This window comes from Falco rusticolus, chromosome 7 (assembly GCF_015220075.1).
Source record: "Falco rusticolus isolate bFalRus1 chromosome 7, bFalRus1.pri, whole genome shotgun sequence".
In the NCBI taxonomy this organism is placed as follows: Eukaryota; Metazoa; Chordata; class Aves; order Falconiformes; family Falconidae; genus Falco; species Falco rusticolus.
The window spans coordinates 64020813-64042253 of NC_051193.1; the positions used below are offsets into that span (position 1 = coordinate 64020813).

At 40.2% G+C, this 21441-nt stretch overlaps 1 protein-coding gene across 6 annotated transcripts; it reads right to left on the reverse strand.

Annotated features, from left to right (window-relative positions):
• Nucleotides 1-226: 226 nt before the first annotated feature.
• MLH3 (mutL homolog 3) lies at nt 227-21426 on the reverse strand. 6 transcript variants are annotated; one of them, XM_037393942.1, is made up of 13 exons: nt 21325-21426; nt 17038-20396; nt 13372-13470; nt 12648-12718; nt 11551-11655; nt 9404-9476; nt 8683-8754; nt 7603-7711; nt 4206-4365; nt 2999-3022; nt 2716-2797; nt 1296-1447; nt 227-701 (listed from the first exon to the last, which is right to left on the reverse strand). In XM_037393942.1, exons 2-13 carry the CDS (start codon nt 20321-20323, stop codon nt 627-629), a joined length of 4308 nt encoding a protein of 1435 aa, XP_037249839.1. In that variant the 5' UTR covers nt 20324-20396; nt 21325-21426; the 3' UTR covers nt 227-626. The 6 variants fall into 6 exon arrangements, 5 of the variants coding, with proteins under 5 accessions (XP_037249839.1, XP_037249838.1, XP_037249837.1 ...); XM_037393941.1 differs by having other exon boundaries at nt 21294-21426; XM_037393940.1 differs by having other exon boundaries at nt 21253-21426.
• Nucleotides 21427-21441: the final 15 nt, after the last annotated feature.

Genomic DNA, 21441 nt, shown 5'->3' on the forward strand with positions numbered 1-21441 from the left:
GGCTATTTAGTTATTTCTGTGGGGGTAAGTTTCTGTACCCTGGGAATGTATGGCTATACTAAGATTTAGAAATCTCTCACTCAAAAACACAAACTGCAGGGAGCTGGAGAAATCTGTGTGTCATTCGTTGGCTAGTTAAAAAGAATGGTTTTTGATCCTAACTTGGCCTGTATATACTATGAAGCTGGTCAATCCTCATTCCAACCACTACCATGAGCCCAAGGAATGAGTTTATATTAATTTTATTAGTAAATACCTCCCCATTTTCAAAGCACTATAAAATAAAGTGTCTTCTCTCTTATGCAGAATCATGCTGTAATTGCTGAAAAAAAGCACTTTAGTAACTGTGAGAGGGTGCAACTCCTTGCCTCCGATCGTCAAGCACTGACATAAGGCCCAGGCTTACAATGTAATTCCTTATGTTGAAGATGCTTCTCCAGGCTACGTGGGGTGGGCTCCTTCTGCTGTGTTCTCCTGCCTGGCCTCTGCTTCTTAGGTCAGTACTCGGAGCAGGAGACTGCACTGGCTCAGAAACTTGGCTCCACACAGGGTGTTGCTAACAACAGGGGCACCTGGATCATACCAACACTTCTAGTGGTTGCAGCTTACAGTCTTAACTTTTTTGATTAGGGTTGGGTTTTTTTTCCAAATAGATGCCATGCTCGTGCCATCTTCCGCAGTCTAGCCAGATTAGGTTTAGGCTGGAGGGAGAAAAATTCAGCAGCACTAAATCATAACTCATTTAAGTAAATGAGCTTCAGTGCCTCCACAGTTGCCCTAATACAGTCATTCCCAAGTTTTTTTAATATCTAATTTGAAGTTCCACCTGGCTTTCAACAGAATCCAATTTCATAACTTAACATAGCACAGTAATAGCAAAGGAGAAGGAATAATTTTTTTTAAGTGTTGTCATTTCTTTGCTTTCTCCCCTCCCCCCTTTTTACAACACCTTAAACTTCAGGGAAGCAGGCATTTGTTTAATTATTATCTCTTCCAGTAGCAGAATATCAGAATTTACCTATTTTTTAAGTTTTACACTTAAAAACTGCAAACACGTTAAATATATGCTTAACTTTTAAGGACGTGTGGACTGCATTCAAGTCAATGTGACCATTCAAATGAAATATGGTAAGGTCCTTGCTAAAATGTTTGCAGGACAGAGGTATCAGCTATGTAAAAATTCAAGTAAGATACAGCCATTGCTGATGGTTTCTAGTTCCAACACACCTATGGGGCGTGCCTCTGATAATCCAGAGTGTGGATTATCAGAGGCATATCTGTCTCCCACACAGTACCTGCTTTTCCTGCTGTAGATGGTCTGTGTCTGCAAGAGGCATCATGGAAGGTCTTCCATGAGCACACTGGAAGGGCAGCTGGCAAGATGACAAAGCTTCAATAAGCCTGCAGCTCTCCTCCAAAGTCAAATGCTCATTAAACTTAATAGCTCCTGAAAAAAAGATACAAATTCTTCCATGTGCTGCCAAAGAGAATTCAAACCACCCAGCTGACTTCCCTCCACTCTGTGGTTTTCACAAAAACAAGGCAGCTCCCAGAGATTAGCTGGGGAGGCACAAAGGCTGCATTAGGGCAGACCTGGGGCTTAGCTCAGACTGCTACATAAGGATCAGCTTCCCGTGGCCTAAACCTTCACCCAACCTAGGTCTGATGGACTCTAAGATTACTAGTTTTTGGCTTTTCAGATGACACTGCAAGAGGCAAATGTTTGGGGTTTTTTGCTTTTTACATGTGCGTGTGTGCCTGTGTTACAGGTGAAGACATAAGCAGTTCACAAATCAAAAACCAAGGTGACACCTAATATCAGTTCCATAGGCTTTACCAGTTTGATGTGCCTGCCACTGACAGGCATCAGTTCCAAGACGAAATGCTAGCCCTGCCACTAAGTCCTTTCTGAGAAATGAGCACTTAATGGTATCCAAAGGAAATCAGAGCAGAGTGTTAGGGACTCATTTCAGAGGTGTTTACAACCTTTAGTCTTCACAGATGCACAAGACCATCTGCAATCTGTCTTTCAGCCATGGGACTTTTTTAGATGTAAAGAAAATCATATACTGTCTGCAATTTGTAAAATGCAGTGACACGCTGTGAAAACAGATGCTTTCGGTTCACGTTTATCTCTTCAGCATAATCTTGTTAATACTGTATATGGCAGAGGAATTGCCACAAGAGACTATAGAGCTACTGCCATCTACACATGTAAGGTCTGCTCATTTCCAGGTCCTGGAAAGCCGTAGTCCCTTAGAAGATGTAAATTCTTAATGAACTCCTTCCAAAAATACTTCAAAGGTCACAGGCACACTTAAACTAGCACTTTTGGTACTTACATGAAGTAAAAAATGCTTTTTGGGAAGGGTCTGTAAGTGATCTTTCCTACTTGCTTTCAAGCACCTTCTAGCACCTCCTCTTGCCCCTTCACAGAGCTGTTACTTGAGTGGTTTAGAGCTCACAGGGATGAGTGCAGCTCAGAACTGTATTCTATCTGTGTTTCATATGAGGGTTGGAAAACATGAATAAATCAGAGCAGCATTGCTTGTCCCTCACAGTGCAGTCCATGAAAAGACCTTTATCTCCTCTTCCCTCTGAAGCACAAACTAATCCTAGAATTCCTGCAAACGTTCTAAAACCACTGCCCCAGGGAAGATGTGTAGAGACAGAAAGGTTAAAAAAAAGAATGAAAGAAAAGTACAGTTTCCCTACCATGACAGGCCTGGGAAGCTAACACCTTCAGAAATGTCAGAGGCAGTGGCCCTCGTGCTCCTCCTCCTGTGGTCTGCACTAGCTAAAAGTAGTAAGGGAACATCATCTTACTTTCCATTTAATATGAGAAAAAGGAAGAACTTTAACACAAGAGAGACTAAAAATGAGGAAAAGCTAGTGGATTATCTAGCCCACCTCTCATTTGAGATTTAACACACTCCCTTTGGTTCATGCAGTAAGCTTTGCATTATTATAGTCAGTTTTAGAAGCAGCCCCAACTCACCTCAACTTGTTCTTGAATAAGCTCCTGGAAAGAAAAAAGGTATTATCAGTTGCTATTTCTCCCTTTCATTACCCATATCCTACTTTGTCCACATCTGTGTATAATTTACTGTGTAACTGCCAAAACCAGGAAAAATGATGCTGTTGCACAGTGTGAAAGATCTAGCTGCAAGTCCTGGCCTCTGACAAATACCTTACCAGACCTTAGGCTAATCACTTGGTTTCTCTCTGCATCAGTTTCCTATGTGTAGAATGGGTATAATGGAACTCTCATACCTCAGGGTGCAATGAATGCATGTTATCTTTGAATAGCTGCCCATTCTTTGGATGATAGTCTATGAGGGTTTCATTTCTGATGTCTAAAATGCAATGAATTCATAATCAATCATGAAGAGGTGCTACCAGTCCTAATTAAAATAAAAAGGACTGCAGAAGAGATCTGCCAAAATGCTTATGAGATCTTGAGGCGTCAACTAACAATGAGTGCTCACGAGGCAGAGACCTGATCCCCTCCTCCACCACTTTTAGTGTTCTTGGCTCCCAAATCACAGCAGGGGATTGCATTTTGAGTTCTTCCAGATCATAACAAGGTATGAAAAGAAAATTTAAATCAGATTATGATCTCTGTTTCTTCTTTTCATATGAAAAGATGTATGGGAAGACAGGACTGATTCACAATGGCTCAGCCTAGGGGCTAAATACAGTGCTTCAGGAACAATTTTTAAGGAGTCCTTGAAGAAGTTATGATTGTGGAGAAATGTTTGCAATGGGAACTGCAAGTAATCAGTTCAGCAGTTTTTTCCTCAAACTGCAGAACATCTGGAACAGCAGCTTTTAGAAAGCTGTACTGCCCATGCAGAGATTTCATGACAACAACTTTAAATCTTAACAAATAATATTTCTGTATTGGCAATAGTGATCATTTTACTGTTCATTCAAGCATTCATGAGCAGTAAACTGTTGAAACATCTGTACTATTTACTGTTTTTCTTAGCTTCTTCACTAGTCCAAGTCTGAAACAGTCTCTTATTGTTTCTGTTATAGTTCAGGGACTTCAGCTGTGGAACTATTTAGCTATTAAAAGGGATGACACCCATGTTTGCCAAGGGACTTCATTGTCTCCCTCATAACAGAGATACTCTAATACCCTGGGCCATTAACACAGAGCAAGACCCCGTATCAGAATTTCACCCATACCCACAGCTGACCTCCACAATGTTTTTAGTGACAGGTTGTCTTTTCCGTCGTAATTCGTTGGCTTCTCTTTCTATAAAACACAGTGGCACTTTCCTCACTAGAATCAAGGAGCTGTTGGTCTCAGAAAATGATAATTCAAGACCCAAGTCCTCCAAATTTTTGTAGCAGCATCTGAGGAAAAAAAATACCAGAAAGACATCAACCACAGTAGCTATGTTTCCACAGCATACATAAATATTTCTGTAGTCTACATGTATGTTTCTTCCTGCAAGTTTCCGTAAAATGCAAGATGCAAGAATCCATGCATCATGAGATTCCAAGTAATTCTGCCCTTTCAGCCTACATTCAGCCGCATTTTTTCACTCCAGTCAGTTGTGCGTATTTCATGTTCCACAGCCACAAGATCTAAGCGTTCCTGTATTATGTGGAGCTTTATGTCTATATTTATAAATCTGTCTTTACTAAAGATGCATGAGGTGTCTGGTTCAACACACAAACACTCCAAATACTGAAATTATGCAGCATAAAGACTCCTTTCAGTTCAACCTAAAAAATTGTGATTTCAATTGGCATGTAATAGCAAATATTTACAATGGAAAAAATATTGTAAGAGATTTATGATAATTAACTTTATATCCCATTAAACAAAGAGAACCCAGGAAAGAACAACTTCTGGTGGATCTGACGTATTTCACCCTGTGGATGGAAAAATACACGCAAAACTGGGACTTCATAGTCAGACGAGAACTCATCTTCAAAATGAAAACAACTGTAGCAATATATAGTTTAGTTTATTAACTCAGGGAATATTCACTTAAAACAGTTGGTGAAGGTCAGTTTTAGAAAAAAGATTCTTTTTAGAAAAGAGATTCTTTGAACAAAAAAGCAGCTCATCTAGACTTACTAAAGTCAGTCATGAGAATAATGTAATTATTAGCCTCCATATGAAGATGACTTGTGTAATTCTACCCAAAAAAGGAAGACAAGTATAGCCTTTAGCAAAAGCAAAGAAAGACAGAAAAAGCCCATTGTGGTGAAATTACAGAATCCAAGCAGCTATTGAAGTCAGTCAGGGCTTTTCTTTTTTTCTTTAAGGGGGTGTTGGGGGGAAAGGAAGTTCAAGAGAGTCAACTGAACAATGCATTACTACAATGCTTGGTGGACAAATAACAGAATCAAAGCTGCAGGTGAACCAGAGGTCCAGCTGAACTGTTAAATAGCAAGCAGAGCTGAAGAGAAAGGTCTTTTAGGGAACTTGATTGATTTCATTACATCCAATTTTAACACAGAATAGTTATACTCTGCCAGCAACAATAACAGTATTTAGATTTGTACACAGTACTTTTTAATTCATAATTTTTAGTAAGGATAGTCGCACAGAATGATTGAAAAGAGATGAACTGCCAATAAATACCGATAAATTAAAGAGCAACACAATAAAAGCATCAGTAAGCCAGCACTAGTAAGATTCTTGAATCAATTTTTTTAATAATGGAAAATTACAACTGGCATCCCACTGTGCTGAGTAATTTAACCAGTGTCCTTAAAAGAAAACCATGCCTCTCTGATTTACTTTATCTTTCTGATTTTTGCAGTTTATTTGTAATTTAGCTGATGAAGAAAAGCAGCTCACAAAATTTATTTGGTCTTTCAAAAGCCTTTGATGATGCCTCTTAAAAGTAGCTAGAAAAGCAAATGCAGGAAGTTGTCATGGATAGAAGAGTAACATTTGTTGTGACTTAGAAACTACGGAAAAAAGTATGCTGGCAACAGATGTTCAGTGTTCAACATGAGTCCTCATCTGTATCTTCATAATTGTTTATCAATGACATGGAAAAGAAGAGGCATGGTCAAGCAGACAGATTTGTAGAAAACAAATTATTTTGGTTAGCTGAGACTAAAGATGATATTGAACTCAATCAGAATGTAAACAAAGTAGAAAAATGATGAATAAAAAAAGTATAATTAAAAATGGACATAAAAACCTAAATTCACTACTCCCAAAGACAAATATATGCAAATTATCAGGAATAATTTGATCTATTTGCACATTTTGCTGGTTTCTAGGTAAATAGCAAAAATCTAAAAAACCCCACAACTCTGTATGTTTCATTGCCATGACTATTCAACAAACAAGCAGTTCATGCAAGCAGCAGTAGCCAAAAAACCAAACAAAATATCAGAAGTGGATATAATAGACAGAAAATATGGGTACAACTGCAAAGCTACCATACAAATCAACATGATACCCTCACTTGGTATATTGTATTAAATTTTGGCCATCTGCTCTCAAAAGTAGATATATCAGAAGCCGAAGACATTCAAAGACGAGTGCAAACATCAGGAGGCACTGCAAATATTGTGGGGTTAGCAAGACCATCATTCAGAGGTGGGAACAACAAAGGCATCCAAATATTCCTGAACTATGAACAGCAACAGTTACAACCTCACATTTTTCCCTAAGGCTAGTGCTTTACACATTCCTTTGGAATTTCTGGTACTGGCCACTGTCAAAAAAGTTACCAAACAAATATAGCAGTGACACTGTTATGATTGGAATACGCCCAAAAAGGACTTTACACCAAACAAATGTATCCCTACAACAGGCAACAATTGTAACAAGGAGTGATTTAAAAGCTGTGGAGTTTGCCACAGACATCACAAAAAAGAGCAGTTTGAGAATAATGAGGTAGTCCTGTGAACGTTAAGATAGTACTTCACCTGAAAATGAAGGACAATGCAGGGGGGGGAAAAACCATAAATGCATACGGCAGGTGACAGGCAGGGATTTTGGGGAAAAAAGCTTGATTATTGTCCAATAGGTCTGCAACAGTCCAACAACAGATCTGTATCTAAACGTGCAGTACAAAAGTTAAATATCCTAATAGTAGCTAGGCCCCCATTCTGAAACATTTGGGCAACAGTGTTCATTAGTTACGCTTGGCAGGCACCTAGGATTAAAGAATGTGTTTTTGAAGGATTCACAACACAGACTTCCCATACCCCATCCCTCCCAAACACTGCCTGTTAAATCAGCGACTGGATCAACACTATGGGCACTGGACTCTGGTGTACACTCCCAAGTCCTGTGCCCCAGACAGCAGGATCTGTTGGAGACTGCGTTGGCACTTTACTGGCCTGCCCGTGAAGGTTTACTTTCCCAGGGAAAGCAGAGCACGCTGCGGCAGCACCGAGATGGCATATCACAGGGTTTTGTCTTGAGATGTTGTAACAACATGCCTGAGAAGCACATCTATATTCCTCGGCACAGATATAGCCAATTGGTCTCGGCTCAGGAAAGAATCAACAGCTTCTTTCCTGAGCTTCACGGTAACCTAGCAATGCACAGAGATCTTCCTGGTCAACAGAGCCATCCCCAAAGGTTTAGAGCTATTGGCCATTACCAACCGCAGAAATCTTCTTTGTTCTTCTGTAACTTCAATTTCCAAAGGGGGAGAGATGGAGGAGGACAGCAATTTCTTCTTGCCACATGCTGCAGCTTCCTTCTCATAGGAATCTGTGAATGAATCATTTAGAAGTATTCCCTCTTTGAGTATTTACGCAGGCATTATCCTTAATGACCCTATGGTTTGGCATGTAAACCTCTGTTTGGATTAAAAAGTGACCACAGAATGCCTTCTCCTGAAACTTGTGGAGGACTGGGAATGTCACAAACCAGACATCTAGTCTCTGGGGAAGGGTTGGTTAATGCCACTTTGTTTTTTCCCACCAGTTCCAAAAAAGAGTCACCCTAAATAGCAAAAAAACTACTGATATATTTAGTCCAACTCAGAGAGAGCAATTTTTCCACAGAAAAGTCTGATATAAATGACATTAAAATACTATTAATTAAGCGTTTCTCCTTTCGCTCTTTAACTTTTTTCACTACCAGACCAAAAGGAGTGGAGTTCCCGGAACCCTCTCTGCAGGAACTGCGCAGTATTTGTTGATGAAAGAGAAGGTCAATGATTTTTAAGTACTTGATGGATGACTATTGTGCTTTTTAACAGTGAAACCGATGGCTAATGAGCTTACAGAGAAGACTATTATCCCTTTGCAAACAGTTTCAGACTGTGGAAATGTTAGGCTTTAAGTACAGTATTCAGCTAAAAAGGAACTAAATGAACTATGCTCTTTCGTCCGCATCCCATGTCTTATTCCTCACAGTATAACCATATAATCTTATTGATGTTGTTCTATTTCCTCTTCATTGTTTTTCCTATCAGTCTTCCTGCTCTTTCATTATGTCAGGACTATTTTCGTTCGATAGTTCTGTCAGTAAAGACTGTATCTTCTATTTTTGGAAACACTGTACAATTCTCAGCTGCCAATACTATGACTGCTATACATACTGAATGTCTGCACTCTCCTAGGGATCAGGATAAAGATGAGACACGAATATCCTGTTGGTCCTATACATCCCAAACAGCTCATTTGTACTTTATGTGCACTAATTATCTTTTTTCCCAAGACTGTCAGAACCCTCACCTGCAATAAGCTGCTCCAAGCGGATCCGTTCATGAGCTGCATGTTGGTCCACCAAGATCAAGAGGTTTCCATCTAAAAATGTACCACAACAGATGAGAAATAGGCAACTTTGCACCAGACAACTGCACAGGTCGGGAAGAATGACCGCTCTCTACAGCCCACATTTAGAAGATAACTATCAACCAGTTTTACAGAAATAAAGTGAGGAGGAGGCTGTGTTGGCAGAACATAAAGTCACTACAGAACAGAATTTTAGTGATCCAAATTGGCGTTTAAATTAAGGTAATTAGATTGAGTCAGAAACTCTTGTCTATGGACATCTTCTAACGCCAGATTGAGAGCTAAGGTCACCCACAAAGTGTTCTGTTTAATACAGCCTTTAAAAATGTTACAAAAACTACTGGGTTTGAATGCCTTTTTTGTACAGCTTCAGCAAGCTTCAACAATGAATATGTCCAGACACTGTGAACAGAATCTGGGAGATGTTAGTAATTTGAGTACAATCTATTTTTATAACACTAATCTGAAGGCAGTAGGAACATTCAACAACATCCAAAATAAAGATAAAGAAGATCCAGGAAATTTCAAGTGAAGACTAACATTTTCCTCTAATCACAGTATCATCCCAAGGCAAGAAGAGAATACAAACAGGATAGCATTCCCTCTGCAGTCTAAATACACTTGACAGACACCTCAACTTTGTGTTAATAACCACTCTTACCTGCCTTTTTATCCATTTCTTTCCTAGTGTTGATTAAACAAGCAATAAATTTATTGTCCACTTGCTGAAGAACCTGTAAGATACTCAGAAAAATCACTACTCAGTGGTAAAATCATTTTTAAAATTAAGACAAACAAAAGAAGACAACAATCAAAATGGATCAAGTGCAACAAACAGCTAGTAGGATGATTAGGAGAGCGGAAACCACATCTTTTCCAATCCCAAAGGCTTAAAGAATTTGTCCTAGCAAAACCAAGATGGTATATAATTACTCTTTATAAATACAGTGGGGGGCTAAATATGGAAAAGGCAGCAATTATTTAAGCCAAAATACAATATTGGCACAAGGTCAAATCTGTAAATTGCTCATGAAACAATTTAGTCTGGAACAAAGAGAAAGTTTTAAAATATCCAAGAAAATTATTCTGGATCAAATTTTTTTCAAAGAAAGTCAAAAGGGCAAGAGCTCTAATTGTTCTAAGTTGGAGCTGGAAATCTACAGAATTTAATAGATTAAATGGTTGTGTAGAAGCCTTCTTGAATTGTGAGTTAAAGCTGTGCACAGCGACTCTGAGTATTTGATTTGCTGATTATCACCAAAAGAAAATGTAAACAACCTTTTTTTTTAAACTGTCCTGTGTTTAAGGACTTGTGCTGATCATCTGTAGCAGTCAGGAAGCATTTTTTTTTTTTTAATCTCATTTTCTGATGTAGAATTTGCCTCTATGACTTGAGTCCACCTTTCCCTCAAGCATCAGAAATGAACCACAGCTACAGGGAATACTGAGCAGGGCTGCACAATGCTTTCAGTATCTTATTCTTAGATGTAAATTAACAGATGTGGTGTTAGGGAGGAATTTCTCCCCAAGTCACATAGACAGAGCTCACTGAATTCTCTGTCTCACAACATGTGCATTGTTCACCTCCTAGGTAAAAATGAAGAGATGATCCTATTCCTTTGCAGGAATGAAAGACATTAATGATTCTATTTATTCTTTTCCTGCGGTATGATGCAACATTCTGTGCTTTTGGTCTTTTCTATGGAGATTCTAAAAATTACAATAGGGCACTGAAGGTAGCGTTTAGCTTCTTCAGGGATGGGAAGTGGTAATTTCTTCTAGCTTTACCTCCTTTGAAACATAAAAAGGAAAACATTACGCAGGTAAAGTTAACTACAGAACCACTCAGTAAGTTTTAAAGAATAGTTCTTATTATGAATAAACAGAAAAATGGTACCTTCCATTTTCCAGCTTTCCTCTCCTGTCTTTTTGAAACATAACCTGTTTACTGTAATAACTTTATTTACTCCTGTTATTCTTGCACACACAACAGAAATAAGGGAATCATTTGGATCCTTGTCCACTCTGGAGATCAACATTACCATGTCCCACACAGTCAGAACCTGCAACCTCAAATCAGCAACCTGATTGCATGAGAATAATGCTAACTGGGCCTGGAAGGCTTTTGTTACTGGGATGCAACAAAGGGAGAGAATCCACTGTGGCACTTCAGTCCAGGCAGACCATCAAAGAACGCAAATTGAAGCCACACATTTACATTAGCTTTTAAGCTAACATATAAAACATTTGATAAAGAAGCACTAAAACAGTTAAACTTGATGCTATGATGCCATTTTTAAGAATCACTTTTTAGGGCAGACATAAATCTTGAAGTGAAATTTCAAGCCTTTCTGTGAAGCCTGAGATTTGCTTTTGAAATTACCCTGCTGAAGAATTAAATTTCTAAGGTCAACACAAATGGAAGATGCAGGACAGACATTTCAGAGGAGTACAAACTAAGCGAATGCCTACAATAAATATAAAAAATTGCCCATTGAAATATCATTTAGTTAACAGTGCTTCTAAGCAGCAGTAGTAGGGCTGCCTCTTGATTTGATTTAACCATAAAGTCAAGGAATGTTAGAGTCACTTGCAGACAGCTGATTAACCACAAGCTGATACTAAGATCTGGCATGACATATGTCTGCTGGTATCACACAGCAACCAAGAATTCTGTTGGTGTTTGTGAAAATTAGGGATATGAACTATTTCCCTGGATACCTCTTTCCCACCAGGCAGAAACATCAGCAAATCCCATCTGCTGAATGGGAATTTGGCGGTAAAAACTAGTAATAGATCATACAGTACCTGCATTGAATGAACCATATCTTTGGTGAAACGATAAGGATACAATATATTGTGAATTTTTACAGCCAGATTGTCAGCCTGACCGCTGGTCACATCAACAGCAATCTGTAAAAACAGAATTACAGATCAGGCAGGCTATAAAGGATATGGCAAAAAAACCCAACAACCCAAACAAACATAAAATACTCCCAACAAACCAGCTTTAAGAAAAACTGGAACTAAGTCTGTATTTTGACAAACCAAGCTTTCTGCAAGGAACAGCACTAGCTAAAGATACCACACAACAAACCCTCTGCTTCCATCCCCATATACTTTCCCATCTGGATATTACCTGCTAACTTCAATGCATTCAGCTGATTTCAAGTACCTACCAGAAAACCCGAAGTTAATCATCAGCCTACGTGAGCTCTCAATGGATTGCATTACAAAAGATGCATTACCCTGAAATGAGTCAGAGTACACATCACGGCAACAACTGAACAAAACTGTTCCTTTTCAGAAACTCACCAGCAGGTGGTTTGCTACTCCATCCCTATTGTTTGCAGGTGGAAATGGTTACATACGTATGTTTACACACACACACGGCATGATGATGAAAGATAATGCTATCTCATGACAACAAAGGAAGTTTTTCTAAAAGCTCCAACATTGTTTCCCTCTCACATGCTATAATCCTGCCAGGCTATAAAAACAATTATAGTAAAATACACTTCTAAGACCCATTGCATCCCAGAGAAGAAAGGTGGATTATTTTAATTCTGTTCACAGACAACAGACACGATATTACAATTCTGCCATTTGATAACTTTTAAGATTACTATCTCTTAGACAGTAGAAAGAAAGACAGCTTACAATAATGTTTTGCTTTTGAAATAACATAAGCAAAAGATTAGCCTGATACCTGCTTCTCTGACTTTGAACAAATTCATGACAACTTAGTCTATAAAAAAACGTAACTGCCAGGTCTACAGTCTAATATATCACTGAAGACCTTATATGTAATTATTACAGTATTTGCAATTTTGGCCCCCATGTCAGAAAATAACCGAAGGCTAAAATGATTCTTACCTTAGCACGAGATGGAAGATAACACTCACCTCTGGGCAGGGAACAAAAACAGGATTATGCCATTCTGAAAGCAACGACTGGAGAGACTCCCCTTCAGCATCTAGGAAAGAACACATACACAACACAGGGGCTACCACCATCCATCAGTGGAAGGTGCATTGGGTACCTTTACCTCACACAAGTACTACCTTACTTTTTTCCTTCATAAAAAGGGCAGAATGTACAAATAAATAATGGAACGTGAGACTGGGCTTTAACTTTCTGCTTTAACTAGGAAGCACACTATGCAGCTTTCGGACTGCTGCAGCACAGTTCAACAGGCCCTGGAAATGGGGGGTGGGGGGGTGTAGGGAAGGGGGGAAGAAAGACCTGTTTAGCTACCCACTCCCTCTGGACAAAGCCACATACCAAAAAGATGATTTCATCCTTTCCACCACAAAAAAAGTTGTGAGGATTGAAACTATTTTTCACATTCCAAGGTTGGAACAAGTACAAAGAAGGGAGTAGGTAATTATTCTTTAAACTACTGACATAATTCAACAAAGAACTGGGTATTTCATCCTGTAAATAAGTATCCCCTAACCTGCCTTCAACCCTAAAAGATTTTTTTTTTCCAGTTCTAGATTTGAGATGACTCACACGGTCCCATTGTTAACAGACCTTGAGTAATTCTGGGTTCCTGTTGGGACATCTGGGAGAATTCTTTGATTTGTTTTTGCCACAGAACACTGTGTCCTGGAAAGCTGGCCCTACCTCGCAGATCCTGGCTTGCTAGAGTCTTCTCTTTTCGAGGTCTAGGAAGGAAGGGTAGCACAATCTCACTTCTAAAGGGATGGCACCTGAACTGAATCCCTAAACACAATACAAATTTACTGCTGTAGATTCAACAGCATGCAAAATTACAAAAGCTGTACAATTATTATATTCTTGTAAACAAGCCTGTGTTTAGCCCTGTACAAATTAAGAGTATCCCACAGATTTTGCAATCTAACATTGAGAATTAAAAGTACGTATGTAAAAAGTTAAGAATTGCCAGACTCGCACCAGGAAATGCATTTTAAAATAGTACCGTGGCTTCTGCAGGACTGTCCTTAAAAATTGGCTGCTGCTTTAAAAATGTAACAACTATTTCCAGAATTAGTGCAATCAGAAGTGTTATCCCCAAAGAAAAAGAGGAGGCATATAGCAGTCTGTCAGATACTGAATCACTCTTGAATTCCCTCCATTAAGGAGTGGCAAAACTGTCAGTCTATCACCACTCCTATCAGTATTTATCACAGTTATCAGGAACTTGTAAAACTGAAAACTACAAGTCAGTGAGACTGCATGAGATATCAGAGTTAGCCTAACAACATGTTCCTACCCACCCAGAAATGATTTAATGATATTACAAACCTGCACTGTTATCAAGATTATTAAGAAAAGTGGCCCACATTTCCAGCACAGTGGTAAACATTTCACCCTTCCTTTGGTACAATTCAGACTTCTATTCTTTGTGAAATAATAATGAATTAATAAAGTTCCTTTCTACTGAGAAATTAAGGGTGTGCATTCAGGAAAAGTGGCAGAGTGATAACGCCAAAGAAAAACAGCTGCGTGCTGATAAGCTGTGTGAAAAGGCTCTATGAGATCCTAGGCCAGTCCGTAGACTCCTGAGTGTTGGCTCCATTCCAGTAAGGACCACTGATAGTCCTACCCTGGGGACCAAGAATCCTTTCAAGAATCCAAACTGGCAGCCCAGCACAGGAGAGTAACTCAGCATCCCATTGTCACAAAATCCAGAAGAGAGGACAAGATGGCCTGACATGATTCCTGGTAAAGCGGCCAATTGAAGAATGCTGGCTAATTCAGACTCTGGCAGAACTTTTATAGCTATTGTCACAGAAAGGTATTATCTCTCAAGCTGACAGAAGCATACATGATCTATATGAACAGAAGTCCAGTATTTTATACATGTAATAAACAGTCATCTCCCTGCTTATTGTTGCAGGAAAATCCTTGTTCAGGATATACATTGCTCACACAGCTAGGATTTTCTTGCCCAAAGGCCAATAAGAATTCAGAGCTGGCAGAGATATTAATATGATTTTTCTGGCAAGTAACGTCAGAAAAGGTGCTGAGGATAATAATGTATCTACTTAATACATGCAAACCACATACAAGTACCATGCTTGAGTATTCATTTTCACTAACCTCAATTAGATCATTAAAATATCCTTACTGTAATGACGCATCAGTCAATAATGTAATAAAAGTAACAAAAAATGTAACTGTAGCTGGCATAAGAAAGACCAAGTTGAACCGGGATGTTAACCTACAAATGCATAGCATTAAATTATTCAAAAAAGCATCTGATGGTGAAATGAAGCCTGATGGATTTTCCCATAGCACTCAGTTTAATCAGTACAAAGATGCCTGAGGCTAACCTACAAAATCTAGCATTTCTGTTGAGCACATGGCTTGTGACTGGACAAGATGGCAGATGGCCACCACTGGAATGGAAAAGATGATATTGATTATTCCTACCTTTTTCCACCTGTCACCCACCAACATACTTTCCCTAAATTTGTGTATGAGATGCCGTTCTTAATAAATCATGGGGCTACAAAATTCTAAGTTGACACCTTGGGGTTACTGACGTTACTCTAAAAAGCAAAGTGAAAGCATACATAGCAAGTGAAGAAATTATTCCACTCCTGGGTCTTAACAACAGTCCAAAACAGTGCTCAACAGCAAGAGACATGAAGGTTACATTAGGATACAGCTATGTTTATTCCTACGGCTTAAAAGAATGAATATCCTTTGCTTGAAAAATGTGTCTGAATGTTTGTGTTGAACTTCAAAAATCTAAGCTCTATAGGGTCTAGCCACAGTGCAAACACCCTGTGAAGGTCTAGGAGGTCCAACCTTCAACTTAAAAAAAGCTGCAGTAGACATCTCACCAAAGAACACCACCATTGACAGAGCTAAGGAAGAGTGGCACCATCGGTACGACAGAGAGTAACACCAGTGATAAGGCTAAGAAAGAACAGTGCCATTGGAGGTAAAAAGATACAACACAATACACATCTTCAAGACTACAGACTATATACATAATCTGAAAGGGTACATGAGGTATTCTCTTCATAAACATGAATGTGCTACCCAAACGCCCTGGGTGGAAGGTCAAGCTTCACATCTCAGTGCTTTGGCTGGCTACCAAACAGCACTGTGGGCAACTGACCCACAGAAATTAAAAGTGTTAGTCCGGGAGAGTACATTTGCACTTGCAAGTAGTTTTACCTAATAAAACCAGAGACATTTATGAGCAAATTTCTAACAAATTTACTTAAATGGAACACCATAAATATTAAGAATTATTGGCATAAATTATTATTATTATAAGGGAATAGCTTAACAACTGAAACACCTACTGCACCAGTGTTTCTGTAACTGGTGATAAAGAAGGAAATAACAGAAAAAGTGAAACAAACCAGAGGCTGTCATGATTGATTAGACAAATATTTCATGGGAGAACCATCTAGAAAGAAGTTCAGACTACATTTTCAGGGCAAATTATGCAGCAGCAAATAGTCTACATGTGGAATAGCTGCATCTTCACTCATAAAATCTACCTATAGACAGAACAAAGAACAACTTTGAACAAAGATACGTCCATGGAAGGGAGAATTATCAAAAACACTATTCTGCCGAGCCAGATCAGGAGGACACAGAAAGCTAGACCCAACAGACAGATCAATGAAGACTCATGAACACCACACCCTTGAAAAATACAATGCAATGTAGTGTCTTGTCATTCCTGGAAAAGCTCCACCATCAGACCACCACCAGCACTGTACAACACCTCCTACAAAGCCAAGTGTGAAGGAACAGCCTTCCAAAATCTGCAGAAAGGAGATTACACATTCTCAACGAAGAGTTAAGATTTTCATTCATTTTCCAAAGGTTGTTTTAAATTGTCTATGCAGATTGAAAAAATATCATCTTCATATGGGGCTTTCAGTAACAACATATGCTTAGAAACATAACTGTTTAGGACAAAATGGTAAAAACCACAATATTTTTCTGGTACGCTTGCTTTGAAGTATGTTTCTCATTTTATATATGACATCAATTATATATAACTGTGATCACAGTAAATGTCATGATGCCCAGTGAAAACTAGGCAGCTGTCTGGTAATTGACAAGTTGCTGACATTTATTTTTACTGTTTTATTAAAAAGTCATCTTTTAGTATCTTGGATGTTAACATCTTACTGTCTCCATAGTTCCCAACACTTTCCTGTTTTCCATACAGCTATTACATGTAGGGCAGCAGTTATTTCAGTATACAGTCAGGTGCTACCAGCAAGATGTTTTATGCACATAACAGAAAACAAATGGCTTTCCTCATCCCATTTTTACCACCACCTCTCTTACCATTCTCTGAAACAACATTCACAGCCATTGTTGTTATATCTTGAATGCAGGCAGCTCGAAATTGTTCCGTAGGAGGAGTGCTGTAGGTGCTCAGTCCTGTTGCTTTATTGATGTATATTGTCTTACCCGATGAAACATCAAAATCTTGCAGCCAGTCAGAACAAGATAAGTCATTTCTGGGATCACCTGTGCTTGTGTTGTCTGCAGAGAATTCCAAGTTACTTAGGAAGGTCATATGGGGAACCTCAGTAGCTTTCAAATTTTTTTCTGAGGATTCATCTAATGTGCTTTTATCTTTACAGATTATGTTTGCACAATCCTTTTTAGCAGGTAATGATAAAATATTGCTTGAAGAGACTGTGCATTCCCCTTCTACATTGCTGAGCGGTGATGGGCTAACAGTACCTTTCACGAACTCTGTTATACTGTCTGACTGCCAGCACGCACCCTCCTTAGAAATGCTGTAACTATATTCCCCCATTTTTTCCACTGAGGATTTATATGTTTGACAAGTATTATACAAAAAATCGTTATTTGAAGATTCAAGATCAAAATAGTAATCTTTTCTACTTGGACCTATTTGGAGTTGTTCATCAAGTTGTCCTTCTACTTTGCCGCCACTTTTCATCCTGGACAGTTTGGATGACAACGATCCTGGAGATCTTTTACAACTTGCATTTTTGTTACTAACCTGAGAGTAATCAGACAATGTCAGAGGACTCTGACAAAGAGCTCGTTTGTCCTGTGAAGTTTCTTCAATGCAGAATAAAGTCTCTTCCAAAGAACCAAAAACTTGGCTACTATTATTCGAATCTGTATCTTCCACAGCTGGAGTTTCACAAGTGCTCAAGTTACCATGGTGACTATTCTCATTCTTTGAAAAGTCACAATTAGCTTGTGAATTTAAAATCGGGAGACCAACTACACTTCGCTCTGACAATGGTGTTGGTAGTGTACACCTGATTCTCCCATAACATCTCCTGAACTTTTCTAATGAACCCAGCTGTGTGGACAAGCTCAACTTCTTAGAGGGCTGAGATCTTGGCACAGCTATTTGTCTTCTAGGGCTTTTTGTAACTTTATAGTGAGGAATACCTGAAGAAGTTGCCAGCGGCAATTCTGTAACATTTGATGTCTCATAATGTCTTTTACCGGTGGCAGTAGGCATAGCTATCTCCTCATGCACCTGATCTGACAAAGTTTTTTTCTCCAACCACTCATTACCATCAGCCATGCGTACTTCTCTGGTGTGAGGAGGTGGATATTCTTTATTTGTATTACTGGAAATATTCTTACCATTTAAAGACTGAATCCGAAAATTCACTTTGTTGCCAAAAATATCCTTGGCACCGACAGGGCCAGGCCTACACTGCATGTTTAACGCAAGATTTGTTTCTGTTTGTTCACATTCATGTGGGGGCTCACTTTGCCTAGCACATGTTATGAAGCCTGTAGAGCACAATCGTAACGGTATTGAACTAACAGGTCCTCTTCTAGCATCATCTGTCACTTCAACTGTTTCCCTGTCTCCTCCTCCTGCATTACAGAGTCTCATCAATGAACTTCCGGAAACAGTTTCCGTTGCTGTTTCATTAGAGTCTTCTCCCTCAGATGGCAACTGAATAATATCATTATTTAAGATACAGACCTTATCACTTTTGTGCACTGCTTTGCCTTGCTGGCTTTCCACATCTTTTATGTAACTCTCTGCACAATGCTGCAGGTCACCACAACAGTCTATTTTTCTTATTTCTGATCTGGCCCCTCCAGTGAAAGAAGAACGAAGATTTTCTGAAGGTTTCAGATGAGTATCAGACGCTTTTTGGGAACTGTTAGTGTCTTTTGGCTCCTGCTCAGAGATATGTGATACAATGAAATCAGTCGTGTCATCTTTGCTGGGCAGTGAAATCTCCACTTCATTGTTTCTACATGGATCAGATGGTTCAGCAATCTTCTGATTCAGGGTGATTTCAGTTTCCTGTAAATTTTTATTTAACTCTGTAAGATTTGAAGATTTCTTTGCAGTAACAGATTTCCTTTTTACATCTTTTGATTGCAAGTTACACATTTCATAGGAATCTGCAATTTCATTGCACGCTTTCTCAAAACTGTCTTGGATACTCTTCTCATCAGAAATTGAGGGCTTCAGAACTGGAGCGTTATGCAAACAAAAGTCATTATCTTCATTAAATTCTCTGATGTCCTCACTACACGGTTCAATAAATAAATTTTCTCGTTTCAAAAATATTTTCACTCCTTCCTCTACACAATTTAGAAGAGCATCCCAGTTCTGGAACTCAATCAGAGTCTTTGCAGGTTCCAGACACACATCATAGTCACTGTATGCACAGGTCACATTGAGAATAAAGATCCCGTACAATTCCGGGCCACAACGATGGCGACCGGGACTTGAACTAGCCTGTCTGCTCGCAGGGCCACTTTTTGCCTTGCAAATGACACTTTCTTTTCTTAATAAAAAATCAATTAGTTTATGTAGTCTTGTCTTTAAAACAAGCCTTCTATTCACATACAAGAACTGCATATTCTTGTTGTAATGTCCTTCAGTACTGATATAACCACTTATCTCAAATCCCCCAGACTTATGCTTTATTTCTCGTAACTTCTGAGATCTGCCCAACCCATAAATTTGACAAAATCGTGAGTATACATCTCTTGTCTTAGGGAGCTGAAGCACCATAGAACAAGAAATGTCATTCCTTAAAGAAAGGGAAACAGAGGGATGCATCAGTGAAACAGCCTCTACTTTCTGTCTCACTCTCTCAAATTCCAGCATAGGATCCATACATTTTCTCCTCACCGGTAACTGATGGAACAGATTACACACAGTGACTGTAGTTCCACCACTTGGTCTGCTCAATTCAGCTTCACAGACTTCCAGTGCTCGCCCATTGTGAAACAGTTTCACAAATGTTTTTGCTGTCCTGCTGGTCTTAGATGAAACTTCCACTATACTGGCCATGTTGGCTATGCTTGCCACAGCCTCCCCTCTAAAACCGTAGAACGTCAGGTTCTCCAAGTCTCCCACTGAGCTGCACTTGCTGGTGAAGTACCGCTTTCCCATTAGATTTAAGTCCTCTCTCCCCATCCCGGAGCCATTGTCCACCACCTGGATCTTAAAAGCTTCCAAATCCACCCTGATAGCTATACATGTTGCTTTGGCATCAATGCTATTGAGGACAAGCTCCTCAACACACTGCCCCAGTGAGTTGATAGTCACTCCAGAACGCAGCTTGGCTCGAACATCTTCCACCAAACATTTGATCATGTCAAAATCAGATTGATGAGAAATTCAAGAAACTGCCAGGAGCTCACTCCTCCATGTTCCTTAAAATTATGCTCTGGGTGGAGAAAAAAAAAAAAACAAACCAAATTAAAAGCCTGGAAAAACTTTCATTTAGTGCATTCACCTTCATAAATACACTTTTCTCAGTTTTTCAGGTATTCAGAGGCTATTTCTGTGGTGACTTTCCTGCTCAGGCTTTGACTATACATCATTGGTGCCTTCTGGGTAAAAGCTCAGAATATGAGTCTATGCTCTTTACTAACAACATACTTGATTCTGAAATGTAACGCACCCAAACCAAACTCCAACCACGATGAAGCAAAACTCAAAGAACCTGCAAATAAAAGGTTTCTACTTCTATTTGTATCAAAAATACAAAAGTACCACCAAGAACTGGGCAGAGCATTGCTTTCCTCTGGTTTTCACCTCAGCACCCTCACATCAACTCACGATGCCTCATTCCGGCCAAAGAGCATCTGCTGCAATTCTAAGGAATACAGCAGGCTTGGGAACGGCTGTGGGATGGCTGAGTAAGCTGGTTATGTGAAAAAGGACCCACTATTTCCCAAGTCCCTCATGCCTGCAGGTTTCTCATTCAAGAGGGCGCGCCATTCCCCCTCACGCCCCCGGCGCGGAGCTCCCCTGCAGCTCGGCATCGCTGCTCGCCCCCCCCCCCCCCCCCGCCCCGGGCCCGGCGGCCCCTCCGTGACAGGCGTGCGGGGCTGCCCAGCCCCAGGGGCAGCGGAGACCCTCCGTGACAGGCGTGCGGGGCTGCCCGGCCCCAGAGGCAGCGGAGACCCTCCGCGACAGGCGAAGGGGCTGCCTGGCCCCACGGGCAGCGGAGACCCGCGCCCGGCCTCGCTGCCACAGGCGGGGCCCAGGGCGGCCGCAGCAGCGGGCCCTCCCCTCACCTGGGCCCCGCCGCTGCCAGGCTGGGCGACCCCGCTCCTACCGGCCCCGCGGCCCCTCTCACCCCTCGGTACCGGGCTGGGCGGGGCGGCCCCGCAGCGGCCGCCGCTCCCACGGTGCGGTAGGACTGGGGGGACACGGGACCGGCGCGGCCGGAGGCGGCGGCGACTACGGCTCCCAGCAGGCCGGGC